The sequence below is a fragment of the Nymphalis io genome, chromosome 6 (assembly GCF_905147045.1).
Source record: "Nymphalis io chromosome 6, ilAglIoxx1.1, whole genome shotgun sequence".
In the NCBI taxonomy this organism is placed as follows: Eukaryota; Metazoa; Arthropoda; class Insecta; order Lepidoptera; family Nymphalidae; genus Nymphalis; species Nymphalis io.
The window spans coordinates 4,760,103-4,779,963 of record NC_065893.1 but is presented as its reverse complement, the minus strand read 5'-3'; the positions used below and the strand labels follow the sequence as shown (position 1 = coordinate 4,779,963).

Genomic DNA, 19,861 nt, shown 5'->3' with positions numbered 1-19,861 from the left:
ATTCCAGTGCTAGCAACATTTTCCCGTCAAATGCATTGTTCAAAACTTATTTTACCAAGCATATTATAATAATTACACTACAAAGTAATATAAAGCCTAAACCTTCAAGAAACTCTGAAAAGTTGGTCAGAGAAAGACTCGATCTTATGTTTAAAATAATTTGGGTTTTTTTGCGCAATATTTTTTTACAATAAGTATTTTCTGTAAATTGCAGTATAGTATATAGATTTATTTATAAAAACAAAAATCATGCCTTGAATAAATGAATTAATAGTGTTAATCGAAATCCCATCTGTACAGTCATTTGATGCAATAAAAGTGGAATAAAGAAACTAACATATATACATGAAACATTATATTCCTTTGAAAATGCAAGTACTTTCACGGAGTTTCATTTTTAGGTATGCTAATACTTATTCCACATGATACGATTTTATTGGCGATTGTATACTGTGCGAATATTATGTGCTGGCAATACAACTCTGTGAGTTTTGACCAAAAAATAACGATATAATCGCAAAGACCGTCTAATTTAGATTTTTATCACCGACTGATCTCGACATGGTCTTGATAAGTTGAGTAAATCGTCAATCGCTGGGTGTTTCTTTTCCGAACCGGTGGTAGTTTCTAGTTTGCCTATCAATAAGCAAAAGTAATGTTTCAATGTTGAATAAAGTAATTTGATTTGAATCAAATCAAGGAATTTGCTTTCGAGGTATTTTGGGTCTTAAAAATCTGCTCTTGATGTTCCGAAATTATTAGACAAATTATTAAAAATATATATTTATCGATTGAAAGGCTGTCATAGTAATTTTTTTATGTATTAATATATATATATATATATATGAAATGTCAAAAAATACGTGAGAAGTCAGGTCAGATGTTATTAAGCAAAATAATCTCTTAACTATTTATTACAATATCAAGTAACTTGGCAAACAAATATGTTTATCGTTATTTCCATAGTTATATTGTACAAACAACAACGTTTCTTTTTTTTTTAGGAAAATCTTGATAAAAGGTGATAAGTATTTTTTTTTCATAGAATAGGTAGGCGGACGACCATATGGGCACCAACGGCCATAGACATTGGCATTGTAAAAATGTTAACCATCGCTTACGGCGCCAAGTGCCTTGTGCCTGTAATTACACTGGCTCACTCACCCTTCAAACCGGAACACAACAATACCAAGTACTGCTGTTTTGCGGTAGAATATCTGATAAGTGGGTGGTACCTACCTAGACGAGATTGCACAAAGCCCTACCACCGGGTCTTGGATTGAGACTAATATAATCCACTGTCATAGTAAGTAACCAAAATGTCATAAGCTCTTTATTAAAATAAAGGGGTTATGTACTCTGCGGTCGTTATTAAATAAAGACAAACACTATAAATTAATACTTATCATAACACATAGACAGAGAAACTAATAGACGCAATGACGATTTCCTTCTCACTTACACAAGAAAGAGAACGAAAATTACGTTACAAATGGCTTAGACAGAGATAGAATGATCAAATCTTTTGTCCCTTATCGTGTAACGTAAGTTTTGATGATGTCGCTACTTGAGTAGCGAAACAAACTTGACAGTTGGTACGTTCATTGTGTTTTTTGTTATTTTTATGTTAGAAACGATTCTAATCCAGTGAAAAGGCCGAGAAACAATCCTTATATCATATTGAAGGTTATAAAATGGTGCATTGTCGTAGTATTTCATGTTAAAGCGATAACAAGAAGAAAATTGCCGGCGTGTGTTTTCATGCTTAAGTACGACTATTTTGTCCCTAAATGTAGTTTCTCAGTGATGTTTATTTATGCCATAGCATGACGGTACCTTATATTACATTAAAATCCTGGAGATAATAGGATTTTCCAGTTTTTATAATATTTATCATGTAAGTGCTGCCAGCGTCAGCTAAAAAAATGTCCTGATTTTCAATAAAAAATATTGACTCGTGGACAATGTAAACAAATAAATACGGAGTCCAATAATAACCTAAAGTGCTTTGTTATGTGTAAATATGTTATTTGAATTTATTCGTTCTCCTATTTATAATATCCTAAAAACTACATTATTTAACATTCTTCATAAATTTATAATATTATTAGATTCCGAGTCAAGAGGTTATCATAGAAATATATTCAACCATTCTTTATTAATAATTTAATTAAGTGTTTTAGATTTCGACATCTGAGGAGAATGCTAATACAGTACCATATAAAGATGCTGATGTACTATTGATAACCAAAACAAAAACAAACAATGCAACGGTTTTTGGGTTTAGTAGGAATACAAAATAAATGTTTTAATTAAAAAGTAAAATTTAATAACCTTGTTTTAATTAAATCCTGAAAATTATTTATCTCCCAAAACAGGGAATGTAGTTACTACGGCAACATTATACGCACACATTGACAAACTATTTCTGTCTCATTCGCGGTTTCACTGCCCCTTGGTCTATCAGTATTAACAATATAACGGAAATAAAAACAAACAATGCAACGGTTTTTGGGTGTCGTTGGAAGATGTATAATAAATATTAAATAATCTTATTTTGTGTTAAATCCTGAAAATTATTTATCTCCCAAAACAGGGAATGCAGTTAATATGGCAACATTTGACAAACTATCTCTGTTTCACGGCCCTTGGTCTATTTGTTTCTCTGTCTACGTTTTAGACACAGTTGTCAGTTTCAAAACATAAACGTAACATTGAATAGTGAAACTGAAACCAACTTACCAAGTTTAACAGTGATTTTGAATGAACTTTTACTCGAATGCTAGAATTTAATTTATGAACTCTTTAAAATTTGTTATAGAAAATTATTTGCCGTGAAGTGCAAATGATCAATATATTTAAAAAAAGTTACACAATAAATACTGTGGTTGCATTCTGCAGTACCAGTTACCATTTAGAACATATCTATAGTTAATATCATATAAACCTTATACTCATATTGTAAATTCAATATTATAATTAATCATTAATATTGAAAACGTTTATATTCAAACAAATGTGTTCATTGAGATAAAAGGCGTACATACATACATTAAGAAACTATTTTTGATCGATTCTAAAATTATTTGCAAAATGAGTCAGCCTTCAGAAGAGCTCCTATTTAAGTTAAGCGAGAAGATTAAGTATGGAGAAAAACTTGTTGAACAGTTAAATAGTATTCAAGAGATTGAGGGAGTTTTTAAAATGAAGAGAAAAGTTTTACAAGAAATTGATTTCTTGACAAGGGTTGGTATGTTATGATTATAATACTAATTTATATACCTTACCAATTAGTAAGCCAACCTTTTTTCTTTCAGTTACAAAAATCAAAAAAAGTTAAAGAAGAACACTTGTCTTGCTCAAATTTACGACATTTGGGAGCAATGGTTGAATGCGCTATGAGGCCTGGTACTACGTCTGTTTGTAAAATATTCCATGTAAATGATGAAAGTAAACAATTAGTAGACATTATCAGTGATGAAGGCAAAACTTGGACAAAAGGTAACAATGACATGTAAAATATGTTTTCACCACAAATTCATTTATGTAGAAGAAAAATATATATAATGCCAATTTAGAAATATTTTATATTATATAGAAATATATTATTAAAATACTTATTCTATTATCATAGTGATTATATTGTAAAATATATTTACATGCTAAAATATAATTTCAGTGATAGCTCGAAATCCAAAGTCATTATCTGCACTTAGTTCAGGCAACGCCTCATATGGTGCACGGTCTATACTGGATCAAGCTGAGGATTATTTAACTTGTGCTAAATTGTACCCATGTATGTATCTTTCGCCTAAGGTAAGTAAATAAAATATTAAAAAGTACCCCTAAACTAATTTATCACTGTTTGCATGCCTTTGTACACCTCATGTGAACCATAGCTGACTAGAGATAATAATTCTAAAAACTTCAGCTAAAAGTTTGTAAAAAAAATAAAGTAAAAAAAAATGATATATGCAAAGTTGGAATAAATAGCAATTGTAGCTGTAATATTTATGTTCATTTTAGGTTGTTTTTGAATTTGTAAGTGGTATTGAAGAAACCCTTGCTAATAAGTTAAAAGCAAAGGGTATCGTAGTGCAAGGAACAATATTACCTGATTCAAGAAACATTGAAGAAATTGAAGATTCTTACGAGTCCAGTGATGAAGAAATATTTGAAAGGTAATTTATTATTTTTTAACAATCTCAAAATACATAAAAAGCAAAGTTTAAATCCTTCCATCATATTTTTTTCTAATTAAAAAGCATAAAAATCTTTATGTTATAATATAGAAAGAAAATATTCTGGACTGATAAAATTGCACCCTAGTTAATTATTATTTTATTGTATTTTATTTTATTCGGTAAATGATAATCATATCAAAAGCCCTTATATCATATTTTATTTTGTTTAGTTTCTAGAATTTTTATTTTTTATTTTTGTATTAAATACTTTTGAATTGTTATTAAGTTAAATTGTATGGATAACACTACGTTTTAACTATTTGTATTCATAATAGTAAAATAATGATCTGTACATAAGTAAAACACATTGCACAATCTCTTATTTAAGGTGCCAAGTTATAATGGAGGATGAATCACAGTGTTTTGAAAATCATCAAGATATAAACATATTGAACTTGGATGTGACAGCAATGATGGCATATGTTAGTAATATGACAAATGGATTCTGTCATTTTGTGTTCAAACAAGATGTCCTCACCCAGCAAGCGGCTTGGGAGGCTGAAAGACCTGTAAAACCAATATTGGAAAAACTATTTCAAGGTTAAGCATTTTTGTCCTAACCTATTTTATGTAATCCTTACTTTAAATATAGTTCATTTATATTCTTAGCCCTGAACTAAACTTAAAATTATGTGCACAGTGATAGTATGATATGATCCATTTATGCTGTTTACACTTAAAAGGTTAATTGTTACTAAAAATCTTTAATCATTGTTTATTTTTTGAAATTTTAGGTAAAACTTTAATTTGCTGTAGAACAGCATGGTATAATTTCGAAAAAATTGTTGATACATTAGGAGGTCCAATGGAGAAAAAACGAACAGCAGACTTAAAAGAACAGGTTACTGTGTATGAAGATGATTATGGAGGTTATATTCTTCAATATAAATCTATATTATCACATATTGAATAATTAAAAATTTTAACTGCGACCTCTAAGTTTATCTATAATTTCTCTTATTTAATTCTAGGGCAGAATGATTATCCCCGACAGAATTTAAAAGTGAGGGGTCATGTTCGATTAAGGTCTAAAATAATTTTCAATTTTGGCCATAGACTTAAAGCACTTACTGTATCAGCAAATGAGAGTTTTGTAAGATCTGCTGCACAGCAGGTATGTATATATTTTTTCATATGAAATTAAATATTATAATTAAAAAATTATATTTCATTGAAATAAAACTTTTATCTTTTATAACTTATTATATGGGATACTATTTAAGCCAGATGTATATACCATGATAAAAAAATCCTTTTATTGATGATAGTAAAACACTGACACGCTTAAAATACAGGATTTATGAAAAAAATATTTAACTAATGAATTCTGTAGATATACATAAGTAATATGATTTGCTAATGAAACTGAAATGAAATAGAATGATATTTATTTCTCACAACACAAAGGAAAAATTTACTGGTAAGTTCATTAATCTGACACTACTTGTGAAGTTTTCAGCAGTGTAGGATAGAGTCATCACAATCCGCGTGTGTCGTAAAACAGGTCTTAGGATTTTTTTTTGTGTTAAGCGCATCTATTAATGCTAAAGTTTGGGAAGTTTCACCATTTTTTAAGTCTCGGGACTAGAAATAGTCCCGGACTAGTGGAGTTGTATTTTACAGAATAACCATTTTAGTTATACTTGACCAACATTTATTGAACATATAATCATATTCCAAATGCTTCAAAAAGGCAATGTACATGTACCCAAGTTTCTTCGGTAATTATAAATCGTTCTGTTTGACATGTTTGAAAGAAAAATCAATTTCAATCAATCTTTAGAACACTTATTAATCATCATATATTGTACTGAAAATACAATAAACTTATTATGACCTTTTGTAGATTACATTGTCATGATACGATTTTAACGAGTATGAAGTACGTCTCGACATGAAAGTCACGAGTTTATTAAATCTGGCAAAATTGCCGTTATTACGAGACACGAAACGCCGCGGTTAATAAACCCTAAATAATATCATCGGCACCAGCGCTTCAATAGCCCGTATGGTGGCGAGGAATTTAATCATATCAAGAGCAATCCCAAGTGAAGACGGTTGTCTTCAAGCTGGCCACCAGCCAGAAGGCCTCCAGCCTCTACAAAATCCAACCTCTTTACCCGTTTTTATTTGTGTGATGATGACCCAGTTTTTAGTAAAATAACGAAAGCATAATAATTAATTTATTTTTCAGGGAGTCACATATGCTACCTTTATTCACGAGTCACGAGCTTTAACCGAAGGAAAAGAGACCACAGCTAAAAAGATTTTATGATATAATAATACTCCAATTAAATAATTATTTAGTTTTATTTTAAAATTATATTTTATTTAACTGTGTGTTGTATATAGTACTTAAATATATATCTTCACCAGCTAAATATAATCGTCCTTTGATGTGATAGTAGTAATGTATGTACAAAAAAATATATAATATGAAAAAAACATAAAACATTGTATCATTTTTATTAACATTAATAAGACAAATATAGTTAAAGATTATTTTGATATTGAAGTTAAGAAAAATAAACACTTAATGTAAAAATATACCTCGTTTCATAAAAGTAGTAGTTAATATGTACTTTTACTGTATAATACGGCTTTTTTTCTCAGTAATGTTTATTTATGCTATAGCATGACGAAACTGTATATTGCATTAAAATCCTGACGATAAAGTAAAATTTAATAACCTCATTTTGTTTTAATTGTCTACGCATGTCAATAATTTTTGGAAATATCGATTTTGATATAAATATTATATTTAATTAAAAAAATTGTGCTCGAAAATTAAATGCTTAGTCAAATCTAGCTCAGGCACCTCACATAAGCACTCTTTTAATATTGACATTGACAGGCAGTTGCCAAATTTACCGAAAATTAAATAAGAACAAATAGAAAAATGTAATTTATACAAGTAAGTATTTTTAATCATATAAAGTTCTTTTTAAAAATCTATATTTAAACACATAATATTTTTCCAACATCCCTAACGTCTTTGTCAAGTGTCAAAACTGTCAAACAATGTCATGTATGAATTATTGAATTCGTTACTTATTCTTAAAATTTAATTTAATTTGATTTTTTATTATGAATTTTATCTATCTATTAATATGTGATTTTTAGTTTTTCTTATATTGTTTTAATGAAATACGTTTATGATGTTTCAAGTAAATTGCGATGAAATTGCTTTGCAAAAACTAACAGAAAATGTTTCTTTTTTGGCCGATTGTTTCGATAATTCTTTTGCATTACAAAGCTCTTTAAATTATGTTAAAGAATATGTCAAAGAAATTAATTTTGAGCAAAATATTTTTAAAAATAAAAACTTATCAAATAAAAATGAGATTCGTAAAGAATTCAAACAAATTTTGGATTCTAGTGTAAATACTACTGAGATTGTTTCACAATTCAAACAAAGTAGAAATTTAAATAAAAAATTAAAGAATTGGGGCTTGCCTCAAGAAATAGCAAACAAATATGAAGATAAAGGCATTATTGAAATGTTTGATTGGCAAGTGGATTGCCTTGCTAATCCTAAAGTCCTCTCAGATTGTCGAAACTTATTGTACTCAGCTCCAACATCTGCAGGTAAAACACTTGTGGCTGAAATATTAACCATTAAAACTGTGTTGGAGCGTCAGAAAAAAGTAATCATTATATTACCTTTTGTATCTATAGTTAGGGAAAAAATGTTTTATTTACAAGATATATTGTCCAGTTCTGGAGTCAGAGTTGAAGGTTTCATGGGATCCCAGTCACCTCCAGGTGGCTTACAAGCTGTTCATGTAGCAATATGCACTATAGAAAAAGCAAATAGCTTAATAAATAAACTTCTTGAGGAAGGCAATATCTCAGAATTGGGTGCAGTTGTCGTTGACGAGCTACATTTACTTGGAGATCCCCACAGGGGATACATTTTAGAATTGCTTTTAACTAAAATTAAATATGTTTCATTAACACAAGATGATGTTAAAGTGCAAATCGTTGGAATGTCTGCTACGTTACCTAATTTGGGAATTTTGGCAAGTTGGTTAGATGCTGAATTATTTATCACAGAATTTAGACCTATACCTTTGAATGAATATTGTTTAGTTGGAAATAAATATTATGACAAATATGGTCAGTATATTGCATTATTGGAAGATCCAAAAATGTTAGGCATTGAAGGTGACTATGTGCTTTCTCTTTGCCTGGAAACATTAAGAGATGGATGTTCTATATTAATATTTTGCATGACTAAGAACTGGTGTGAAAATTTAGCACAAAGTATTGCCTCATCATTTTATAAATTAGGTTGTTCCAGTAATGTACAAGGAATGGTTTTGAGAGAACAGTTGAAGTCACAGAGTATATTAGAAACCTTAGAACAATTAAAAAATTGTCCGGTGGGTCTTGATCATGTACTTAAAAATATAGTTTCATTTGGAGTAGCCTATCATCATGCTGGACTTACATTTGATGAGAGGGATATAATAGAAGGAGGGTTTAAGTCTGGAGCTATTAGGGTCTTAGTAGCAACATCTACCCTGAGTTCAGGAGTAAATTTACCTGCTAGAAAGGTAATTATCAGATCACCTGTATTCCAAAAACAACCAATAAATATTTTGAGCTACAAACAGATGATAGGGCGAGCTGGAAGAATGGGTAAAGATATCAAAGGTGAAAGTGTTTTAATATGTACACCAGCAGAGCAGAAAATTGGATTTGATTTGATGATGGGAATCTTGGAACCTGTTAAAAGCTGCATTGAAAGTGAAGATAAATTTATGAGAGCTATTCTTGAAATGATTGCAAGTCAAGATGTTTGTAAGAAATCTGACTTGGATTTGTATACTAATTGTACATTACTTTTTAACCAGGATTGCATGGAGCAATCACAAAACTTTTTATTAGGAAATACATTAAAAGAATTAGTAAATTGTGAGTTAATAAGAGTTCAATGTGGCGGTAACAATAGCAAGTATGTAGCAACATCACTGGGGAAGGCATGTTTATCATCATCTATGGCTCCCAATGATGGATTGTCTTTATTTTGTGAACTACAAAAAGCTCGTCAATGTTTAGTTTTAGAAACTGATCTGCATCTGATTTATCTTGTGACACCATACAGTGTCAGTTGTCAGTGGAATAATATAGACTGGTTGCATTTACTTACTCTGTGGGAATCTTTATCAGCAGCAATGAAAAGAGTAGGGGAACTTGTTGGTGTGCAAGAAAGCTTTATTATTCGTTGCCTTAGAGGAACAAAGCAATTTAATAATAATCATAATAAATTAAACATACATAAAAGGTTTGCTGTAAATTAAAAAATTAAAAGTAAATGCATGAATAACAGGAAACATTACATGGATTTATAATTTTTTTTAGGTTTTACACAGCACTAGCTTTACAAGATTTGGTAAATGAAGTGCCTTTATCAGAAGTATCTTCAAAATTTCAATGTGCTAGAGGTTTTTTGCAAGGCCTTCAGCAAGCATCATCGACATTTGCTGGTAAGTTGGAAGAACGTAAATGGAACACAGCTTTACCTGCTGTAAACTAAAAATGTTACTTATAGGTATGGTCACAGCTTTTTGCCATCCACTGGGCTGGAAGAATATGGAAATGCTTATATCACAATTTCAAGACCGACTTCAATTTGGCATACATTCAGAATTGTTGGAATTAATGAAATTACCTTCTTTAAATGGCGTGAGAGCTCGTACTTTATTTGATGCAGGGTTTGAAACTATTTCTAGTATTGCTTCGGCTGTACCAAATATTATTGAAAACATCCTTCACAAGTCTATACCATTTCAAAGTGAAAAAGAAAGAGAGGGCGATGACGATATTGAAGTTAGGAAACGAAATAAAATGAAAAATATTTGGATAACAGGATTTTGTGGTATGACCACTAAAGAAGCAGCAGAAAATCTTATTTTAGAAGCTAGAAAATATCTAGAGCAAGAAATTGGAGTAGCAGAAATTAAATGGAAGGATATTAAATGTCCAGAAAAAACCAATAAAACAAATGATTCTATTAATTATAATTCATATGTCCAGTGTGTTGACAACATAAATATAAAAGAATTATCTAAAACTAAAAACCAAATAAGTCAAAGTTTAGATGAAAAATTAGGAGCTAAGAGCACCCAGGCTACAATTAGTTTAAAAGATGAAATTCAAGCAGATACTTTGCAAGTTTCTGATAATGCGTTAAATAAATGCATTCAGAAACCTCATGATATTAAAGTAAATAAGGAAGTTAAAACTATCGACGGCAAAAATATTCGGAATAGTGTTCCAAATGAAATTAATCAAAACGTCAATAATACAAAAGTGTCACTAAGCTCTGATAAACAAGAATTAGTTTGGGATTCGCTCAATATTACGGATGCTTTTTTTGATAATATTTCGAAACTTCCGACTTCAGATAATTTCTTATCACCGAACATAAGCTTTGGTGTAATGACTAATTCCGATTTAGTAGTTAATGTTGAAAATAATGTTTCTAAAAGTATGTCCACTAAAGATATAAGTTTGTTTTCATCCGATGGTGATAATTCAAGTATTTTTGAAGATAGTTTACCATTTGATTTGTTACCAAACACTATAATAGACAATAAAAAAAGCGCTAGTGTTAAACAAAATACAAATGAAACTGATACAATCGTGGGCTGTGTTGATATTAATTCGAAATCAATATTAAATGTTTTTAAATCACCACTAATTGACGTCGACGATGACGAAAATTTTAAATTAGTTTACGAAGATGAGAAAAGAAGTCCACTTCAAAATATCTCTGTCATGAATAATTCTCAGGAAAACGAAATCGGAAACACACAAGAATTTAAAGAAACGTTTATTAAGACAAGTTTTGTAAGTCCACGCAAAAGACACGCGATTTCGAATAAACACTGTTTACGATCTGTAGCTAAAAAATCAAAAAAATCCATTTTACCAGAAATTAATTCAAAACATGATATATTTCAAATAAAAATTAGTCCAAAATCCAAAAATCTTGTACTACAATTTGCTAATAAAATTGTGAACTGTCACATTTTGCATGAAAACGATAATTGCAGTAACTTTTCTCTTATAGAAAAAGCCAAAGAAGTTTCAATTAATTTTGATATAAACACAAAAGAAATTAAACCTCTTACTCAATTAATTGGTAATAATATATTTGGTGGGACCAAAAAATCCTTTGAAGACATTCAAATCCATACTGAAGAAAATTTGTTCATAAAAGGAATAGCTTTATACTTAAATAGTAATATATGTTTATATTTTGATATAGCATCCTTAAAAAACTACCTGCCAGCATTTAAAATTAAATTGAAACGGTTATTTTCAAATGCAAGAGGCATTCAGTTGCGAATGTTATCGACTAAGGCAACTCATTTACACATTAAGAAATGGTTAGAGGAAGATTTATCAACACCGTGTTATGATATCACGTTAGCTGAATGGTTATTGGACTGCGCTGAGAAAACGTCAAGAATTATCGACTTGGTAAGATGTTACGTGCTTTAGCTTTTACTAACTACATAAGTTAATTATCTTATTCAGGCTTGGGAAAAATGTAATTGGATTAATGATTTACGATTACGATTACAAAGTGTAATAAAGATTACAAATTAACTTTGATTGATTATGAAGAGGGCTAGCGAGGATTGACACTGACTCTTGACGCACTCACTCACTTTACTATTTTGATTACTTTCCTTAATCGTGATCCTTAATCATTAAATAGAATTCATTTTACCTAATATTTTGTTGGTTTTAGACAAAGAAGTATTGCAACTTAGATTTATTCAATACTGATATATCTGTCAATGATGAAACAAAAAAATATAATAACTTAAAATCGCACGAAAAAGCGTGTCTTAATGCTTGGTGTGTATGGAATATTTCGGAAGAGCAAGCGAATTTATTACAAAAGAATTCATTCATTAATAAGACTTTAAGTAAGTATTTATTTTAGCCTATTGCTTGGTTAAAGGTCTCGCCTGTCAGGGAGGACAATTTGTTTTTTTTTTTCTACCACGCTGCTACACTGCAGTTACAGTATATGTGTAGGTGTGGATACAGACACGTTCGGTCTGTTTTAATATGGCGTCCCTTTTGTTTGTTGTTTTTGTAACAACAGGTAAAGGTTATATGTATATTTGTAATTAATTTAAAAAAAAATAATATCACTCCTAGACAATTTCATGTTTATGTCAAATTGTTTAAAAACTAAGTATCCCACTTTTACAGCAATGTTATCTATATATATCGTGATTGATTTTAGTAGTTCTATTGCGAGTAGCATCGGTCCATTTTTCTTTTCCGTACCGTAATGAAATGAAATTAAAATATATAATGACATGAAAATTCAGTGGTGCTTGCCCGGGTTTGAAACTACGATCATCGGTTAAGATTCACGTGTTTTTACCACTGGGCTATCTCGGCTCACCATTTTTCTTTTAAAGTAAATTAATTTTAACATAAATCAATATTATTGAAATGTCGGTAAAAAATATTAACAAAGCACCTGCCCTGGCTACGAACACGCGACCTTCACTTTAGTTAGCGTATTGTCCACGTATTCTGTCCACATGACCATCTCGTTTTATTATTAAAATGATATCAACTAAATAATATCTGCTCAATATAATATGGTCTGCTGCACAATAAAATGGTCAAACTTTTTAAATTAAGATTTTAAACAGATACAGAGATTCAAGTGTCCAAGATTCTAGCAAACTGCGAGTACTATGGAGTAACTGTGGATAAAGAACTTGCATCCCAACTTTTGATTGATGTGAAAAGTTCACAGGAGATCCTACAAAATAAAGCTTTCAAATTATGCGGATATCATTTTAATTTTAACTCCTCTAAAGATGTCGCTAAGGTGAGTTTTTATTTGAATATATTAGTGGTACTTGTGTGCAAGACTTTTTTCTTTTTATTAAATTGCTACAATATATATGAGAAACTCTCTGTATAGTAAGTATATAAAGAGAGTTTCTCATAAAAGCTAAAAATCGTTAAACCTGGATTTGTTTTTATTATAACCGATAATCTTGACGGAAGGATATAAAATTCCTTTTTAGGTTTTAGGGTTATATAAAGGACGAAAAATAAGCACAAAGAAAAGTGTTCTTACCGCCCACAATAGTACAATGGCTAGCATCGTCATATATTGGAGGAAACTTAACTCTATACTCACTAAAACCTTATATCCTCTCACTCAGCAAGCCATCATATATAGCCATGATAACAGGTGCGTACCATGATTGATGTAGACGTTTTAAAAACTCTTATAACATTTATATCTATTTCATTAAAAGGCAAATACTTAAAGTAAAAACACGAGTAAGCGTTTTGCATTCTAAAACAGTTCAATAATATTATTCATGAAAATATCGGAAATGCAACAGTCGACACGCTCCAAGTTGAGCGAGCGAACATGAATAAAATATTTGATTTTCAGGATAAGCCCGTCCTACACTATGCACACTTGCACCGGTCGAATTAGTATGCACGAGCCGAACTTACAGAACGTCCCTCGAACGTTTTCTATTCCACTCAAATATCTCGCCGCCAAAGATAGCATCGAACCTTGCGGGGACGTGATAGAGTTCAACTGCAGGAACATTTTCAAAGCGACACCGGGTTGCGTTTTTGTGTCGGCTGATTATTGTCAGCTGGAAATGAGAATTCTGACTCACTATTCCAAAGATGCGATGTTGACTACAATTATGTGTTCGGACGTAGATGTTTTTAAGTCAATTGCAGCCTCTTGGAGTGGACTAGCCGATGAACAGGTGAGTAAAGGAGACGACTAATTAACTAGGTCACAATTACATAGTTTCATAAGATATGTTTTTTTGCCATTTTTTTTGGTAAATAGGTATGTATAAATTATTTGTCATTTTAAATGAAATCGTTGTTACAATAGACTTTTTTAAGTTGATCTGAGGTATTGAAGAGTGCGAATATTGAAATACGAAGTAAATTTAGTTTTCAAAGGCTAACTCTAACGAATCGGATCGATCGATTTTAGTTCCCTGAGATAAATTATTTTATTATTTTATCATTTTTATGTTTAAAGTGTTTTTTGTTGTTAATAGAAGTTTTTTATAAGTTAATATTATTTAAGTGTTTATAAAATAAAGTATAACTTTATTTTAAAATGTTCTGTGACTAATATAATGGTTGACAGCGCGCACGTAAACAAGTTTTTAATAAAACGAAGCACTGTTTACAAAGTTGTGTGCATGACCTTTCGTCGCATACACTCGCGTTGTTAGGTATGTGTGTGCTAAGTAAATATGTTACGATTGAAAACTTATATTAGTTATTAGCTGACCCGGCAAACGTTGTTCTGCCATATAAATTATATCTACTGAATATTTTGGCTTTTAAATAAAAAGTAACGAATTTAGTGTTAGTGTAAGGGGATGGGATCTATGACAGAAAATGGAGAGGAGCGCTGTAGACGATAACCGCCGATAAAACAAAGAAACACCAACCATTCACTTTCTCAATTAAATGTATTTCATTTACGTAATAGACATATTCATTGTTTTGATTAAAAGTAAAGTGAAAAAAGTAATATATATTTATCCTAAAGCAGTTAATTAATTTCGAAGAGCAATTGAGTGTATTATATTTTTTGTCAATCCGTCTTTAGCCAACACAAGTAAGCTCGATGGTTCCCACCCGAGAAAATACCACGTATAATTGTCCGTGTGATAAACATGGTGTGCCCAAATCTAAGCCACAAACGGACATCGTTTGGCCTTGCGACTTATTGATTGTCATTATACATATATGCTTAAAGCACCACCCTGAGATTTTTTTCATGCGTTTATTTATTATCGTTTTCTTAGGTTATGTCTACAGGTTTAGTGTGTGTGTGTCTCATTGTACATTCGTCTCACATTATGAGACAGAACTTTTGAAAAAGGTGGTCCGTTATTTGTTTTCTTTTTAATATTGGTAAATGGTCACCCCCACCCATATACATTGGCACTATGAAATATTAACCTTTCCTTACATCGCTAATGCGCCACCAACTTTGGGAACTAAATTGTCAGTTGTGCCTGGGTCATTGCCATGGTCAGCCGGAACGCAACAGTACAATATATTTCTGTTTGGCGGTAGAATATGTGATAAACATAGTACATACGAATGGAACGGAATCATTGCGCAAGAATTTTATTTTTGCCGTGACTCCTAAGATAATAATTTAAATTAATCCTATTACAATTCCAGTGAGTCAACCGCCTCTTTTATTGCCTTTCAATCGATTCAGTTATTAGCAACTTACAGTTTCTATTAAAACAGGCAGATTGAATTACTGCTAAATATTTTTTAAAAATAAATTTAGTTTAATATTTTACACAACTCGGGTTGATTTATTTTACACAAACTATATAAACAAACATAGTCTGTTCAAAGACTGCTAACATAATTCAAATGGAATTCAGTTTTAGTTATTGCATAAAATAATTAAATTTGATTCAGAAAAATGATATTAATTCTAAAGGATTTTATTTTGAATATTGTCAAAGTAAATTAAACCCTTTAACAATTAAACAATCAAAAACAAAAATGTCTTGAAAAGTTTTAAACAATCAAAACAGAGTATACTATAAATTAAATATTGTTATAATTGCTTGATAAATAATGGTAATTGGTTTTCTTTTTCTTTCGATAGGTAGTATTTTTGACGCCGAGCATATGATTATACTATCATTTCTCTGTTTATACTGACAATAGTAAACACTCGAATCATGTGTATATAAGTATTTATGTAATTCAAGTAGAATTTATTTACATGATTTAGTAACTTATTTTTCAAGGTTGCATTATTTACACTTGCTACAATTTCCGTTTCTTGACTTTCCTCCATTAAATTTCGACTTAAAACACGATATAAGTCCCGTGTAAATTAAAACAATAACAAAAGAAATGTACGGTTGGGGAAGAAGAGACCCCAAGAAGAGAAGGGAAGGAACAAAGTCTTTTGCGATATTTTTTCGTTATATACGTGCCGATGAGCAAACCCTTCAATGGTGACATGCTTACACGCACATTTTCGTTATTTTTTTTGGATTTGTTCGTCTGTTCTTTCTTCTCTACTATTTCTCATGTTTGTTGCTTTATTTGTTCGACGGCATATCTTGCGTCTTGCTGGCATTATTCACTATAACAAACACATGCAAATAGTACTTACTGATGAAAAACGGTATACTGATAATGTACCTATTCGTTCTTTTAGTATTGCAATCATAAAACACGTATATAATATTTCTTATAGTTTAAAAACAATCGTACAAAATTTTGCACGCACTGCGTTGTGACACATAACAAACAAAATGACGCGACGCTTCTCGTGAATGACTTGTGCATGTGTGGAAGAAGTTCGATGAGGCGGACATAGCGCCATCTGTCATTCAACACATATGAATAATTTCGTTTTGTTTGAAATACAAATGACGGTTAAATTATTTGGACATCGTGATAAAAAGGGTTGGTTAGGAGGGTGAAAATTTCAGGTTATATGAATTTTTGACGCTAAATTTAAATAAAATACAAAATTAAAAAAATGTCAAAATTATAGAAAAAAAATTCTGGGTAGGGACATCCTTATCACGTAGCGGTATAAATAAACTTCACGACCTATTCTCATACCTCCCAAATATGCATAATAAATTTCATAAAAATCGGTCGAGCCGTTTCGAGGAGTTCGACCACAAATTCCTTGACACGAGATTTTTATATATTAGATTTTTACATTATTGCCGTGATTTGTGTTTTCACACAGGTTGATGACGATTTGAGACATAAAGCTAAACAGCTCTGCTACGGTATTCTCTACGGGATGGGCAACAAAACTTTAGCGCAATACCTCGATGTTAATGAGATCGAGGCTGCAATATTCATGGACACCTTCTATAATACATATCCTGCTATAAAAACTTTTACACAAAATATCGTAGAAGAATGCAGGAAAAATGGATACATAGAGACATTGATGAAAAGGAGAAGATACTTGCCAGATATCACGAGTAACACGGCGTCCAAACGAGGTACATGTTCTTGTGTTAAAATTTTACTGTGTTATGGGTATGTGCCTAAAACAAGTTTATATATTGGTATAGTTTAAACGTGCCATTTCATAAGAATTTACCGTTTCAGCTATTTTAATATTTTTTATTAACGCTTCTTATTCATTTGCATAGAGTCAGTAACTCTTTTGTAGGTTTTGGATATGATTTGCTAATATGGTCCCAGAAAACGTCTAAATTACCTGTGTTGCTAATAATTTAAAAATAATGTTTTTCTGCAAAAGGTTATTATTTTATACTAGAAGATTAGTGAATTTATCAAAGATCTAGGGAATGAAACAATCGCCTTTAGGATATATATTATATTGAAAACTCTAATAAGTCATTATATTTGACAAGAAACTCGATAACTCGACTTTGGCTGGGTTTTATAAACTTTGACTATCAATATAAACTATATTGAATAAAGAAAATCATTAATACAAAAATAAATAAATATTTTGACATTTAACATAAGTTTACAAAAACGTTTATTAATATGATTTGTTCAAGTAATACAAATTATTTATTAGTATAATGGAAATATTCGTGGAAATGACCATATTTATTAAAGTCATAACTTGATTATATTTTAGGTGCAGCTGAAAGGCAAGCCATAAACACTACTATACAAGGATCAGCAGCGGATATTGCTAAGGCCGCGATGTGCGCCATAGACACGAAAACCAGCTCGGACATCGACAAACCTCGTCTAATCCTTCAAATGCACGATGAACTTATATATGAAGTTATTGAATCGAAGAAAGATAATTTTATAGCAATTTTAAAAAGTTTAATGGAAGAAACGGTCCGCTTAAGCGTTCCTCTCCCCGTTAAAGTGAAAGTCGGTAACACGTGGGGTGCGATGGAAGACGTCCTGTGTTGATATTTATAAATCATGAAATTTTATAAAATATTTTGCGTTATAATATAGTTTTCTGTGATATTTCGTGTAAATACTTAATTAAATGGATTTTTCAGAAAATTATTTATTACTTTTACCTTATTTAACGAATCGTACCTAAAAAGTTAAAAAAAAAATAGAGGGTATGTATAAAATATGAACATTAAACAGATAGCACAAGTTAGTTTTATAGTGATAGGAATATGTCAAAACTATAAAAATTACTAAAAATTGTCAATGACCTCATCTCGATATCTTTCATAAGATTAGGGTATTGACAGTCCGCCTTAAGGCTGCGTGTGAGCAAGGTCTATAACAGTTAACTCAGTGACAATGGATACTTGAATAGGTGTTTATACAAAGACAAATAACAACAATAATATATTACATAAGAATATTTTAAAATTACTCTTTGTAATATATTCTGATTTAGAGTAAGAATATTCAAATTGACCATAAAATATGCATCTAACTCACAATCAACTAATTACATGAGTTCTCTAGCGAGGATCGTAAACAACTAAAAGCGTATCCTTACGTCACAACAGAAGTATGAAAATAACGTAATTAATTAAATTGTTGTTTACCATTATTCAGGACAGTAACAGTAAAGGCCTGTTAATGTCCCACTGCTGGGCTAAGGCCTCCTCTCCCTTTTGAGGAGAAGGTTTGGAGTTTATTCCACCACGCTGCTCCAATGCGTGTTGGTAGAATACACATGTGGCAGCATTTCAATGAAATTAGACACGTGCAGGTTTCCTCACGATGTTTTCCTTCACCGTCAAGCACGAGATAAATTATAAACACAATTTAAACACATGAAAATTCAGTGGTGCTTGCGCGGGTCTGAACCCACGATCATCGGTTAAGATTCACGCGTTCTAACCACTAGGCCATCTCGACTTTTTTATTACTACCATTAATCCTATTATTACCATTATTGCCTATATATAATTACCTTGACTTCCTACGTATAGTTATCTATACTTACTATGTTACTAGTTTTGTCTGTCTGAAAAAGTAAAAATGGGTATGTACTTTTGAAAATGTATGTTAGTATTTGTTATTTCCATTCATAATAGTAGTAGAAATGGGAGAAGAAAATAGTGGAGCTCGATACGGTGTTGCCGTAATTTGTTAAGACAAAAAGATGAACACCAATAACAAAAGTCATTTTTTCAATTAACAACAACAATACGTATAACGTATCAAACTAATATTTAATTATATTGCTAAATAAATTTATATAAAATTGTCGTTAGAGTTTACCTATATTTTTATATAGGTAAACTCAAACGACAATTTAAACAAAGATTATAAGACTATATTTTTAAACAAAGATTGTTATTGTGACTTATCTATTAAAGATAGATTGATAAGCATATGACCGGGCTCTAGATATTTTTATGAACTACAATTTCAAATATAAAGTTTTCTTTTATATTTGAATAGTTTAGTTTTTATAAAGGAATATTAATATATTAAATGGTTACGCATTTGAATTTGACACCAAAAAAATTTAAATTTTAGTTTATTTTAGTATTTAATTTGATCTAAATTACTACTACTTGCTAAAACTTCAGAAATTTTATAAATCTAATCTCCACGCCATCTCTTCCGGTTTCCAA

The 19,861-nt window shown here is 30.6% G+C and overlaps 2 protein-coding genes across 4 annotated transcripts; both read left to right on the top strand.

The window, feature by feature from the left end:
• The first annotated feature begins 2,699 nt into the window (after positions 1–2,699).
• On the top strand, positions 2,700–6,661 carry LOC126769281 (UPF0415 protein C7orf25 homolog). 2 transcript variants are annotated; one of them, XM_050487962.1, is made up of 8 exons: positions 2,700–3,246; positions 3,318–3,501; positions 3,680–3,816; positions 4,027–4,181; positions 4,573–4,784; positions 4,979–5,113; positions 5,216–5,358; positions 6,439–6,661. In XM_050487962.1, exons 1-8 carry the CDS (start codon positions 3,094–3,096, stop codon positions 6,517–6,519), a joined length of 1,200 nt encoding a protein of 399 aa, XP_050343919.1. In that variant the 5' UTR covers positions 2,700–3,093; the 3' UTR covers positions 6,520–6,661. The 2 variants fall into 2 exon arrangements, with proteins under 2 accessions (XP_050343919.1, XP_050343921.1); XM_050487964.1 differs by having other exon boundaries at positions 3,145–3,250.
• Positions 6,662–7,473: 812 nt separating this feature from the next.
• On the top strand, positions 7,474–18,299 carry LOC126769251 (DNA polymerase theta). 2 transcript variants are annotated; one of them, XM_050487889.1, is made up of 9 exons: positions 7,474–9,534; positions 9,612–9,736; positions 9,802–11,738; positions 12,013–12,193; positions 12,941–13,122; positions 13,325–13,494; positions 13,705–14,038; positions 17,047–17,311; positions 17,926–18,299. In XM_050487889.1, the coding sequence occupies exons 1-9, from the start codon at positions 7,745–7,747 to the stop codon at positions 18,213–18,215; spliced, it is 5,274 nt and encodes a 1,757-aa protein (XP_050343846.1). In that variant the 5' UTR covers positions 7,474–7,744; the 3' UTR covers positions 18,216–18,299. The 2 variants fall into 2 exon arrangements, with proteins under 2 accessions (XP_050343846.1, XP_050343845.1); XM_050487888.1 differs by having other exon boundaries at positions 7,657–9,534; positions 12,971–13,122.
• The last annotated feature ends 1,562 nt before the right edge of the window (positions 18,300–19,861 follow it).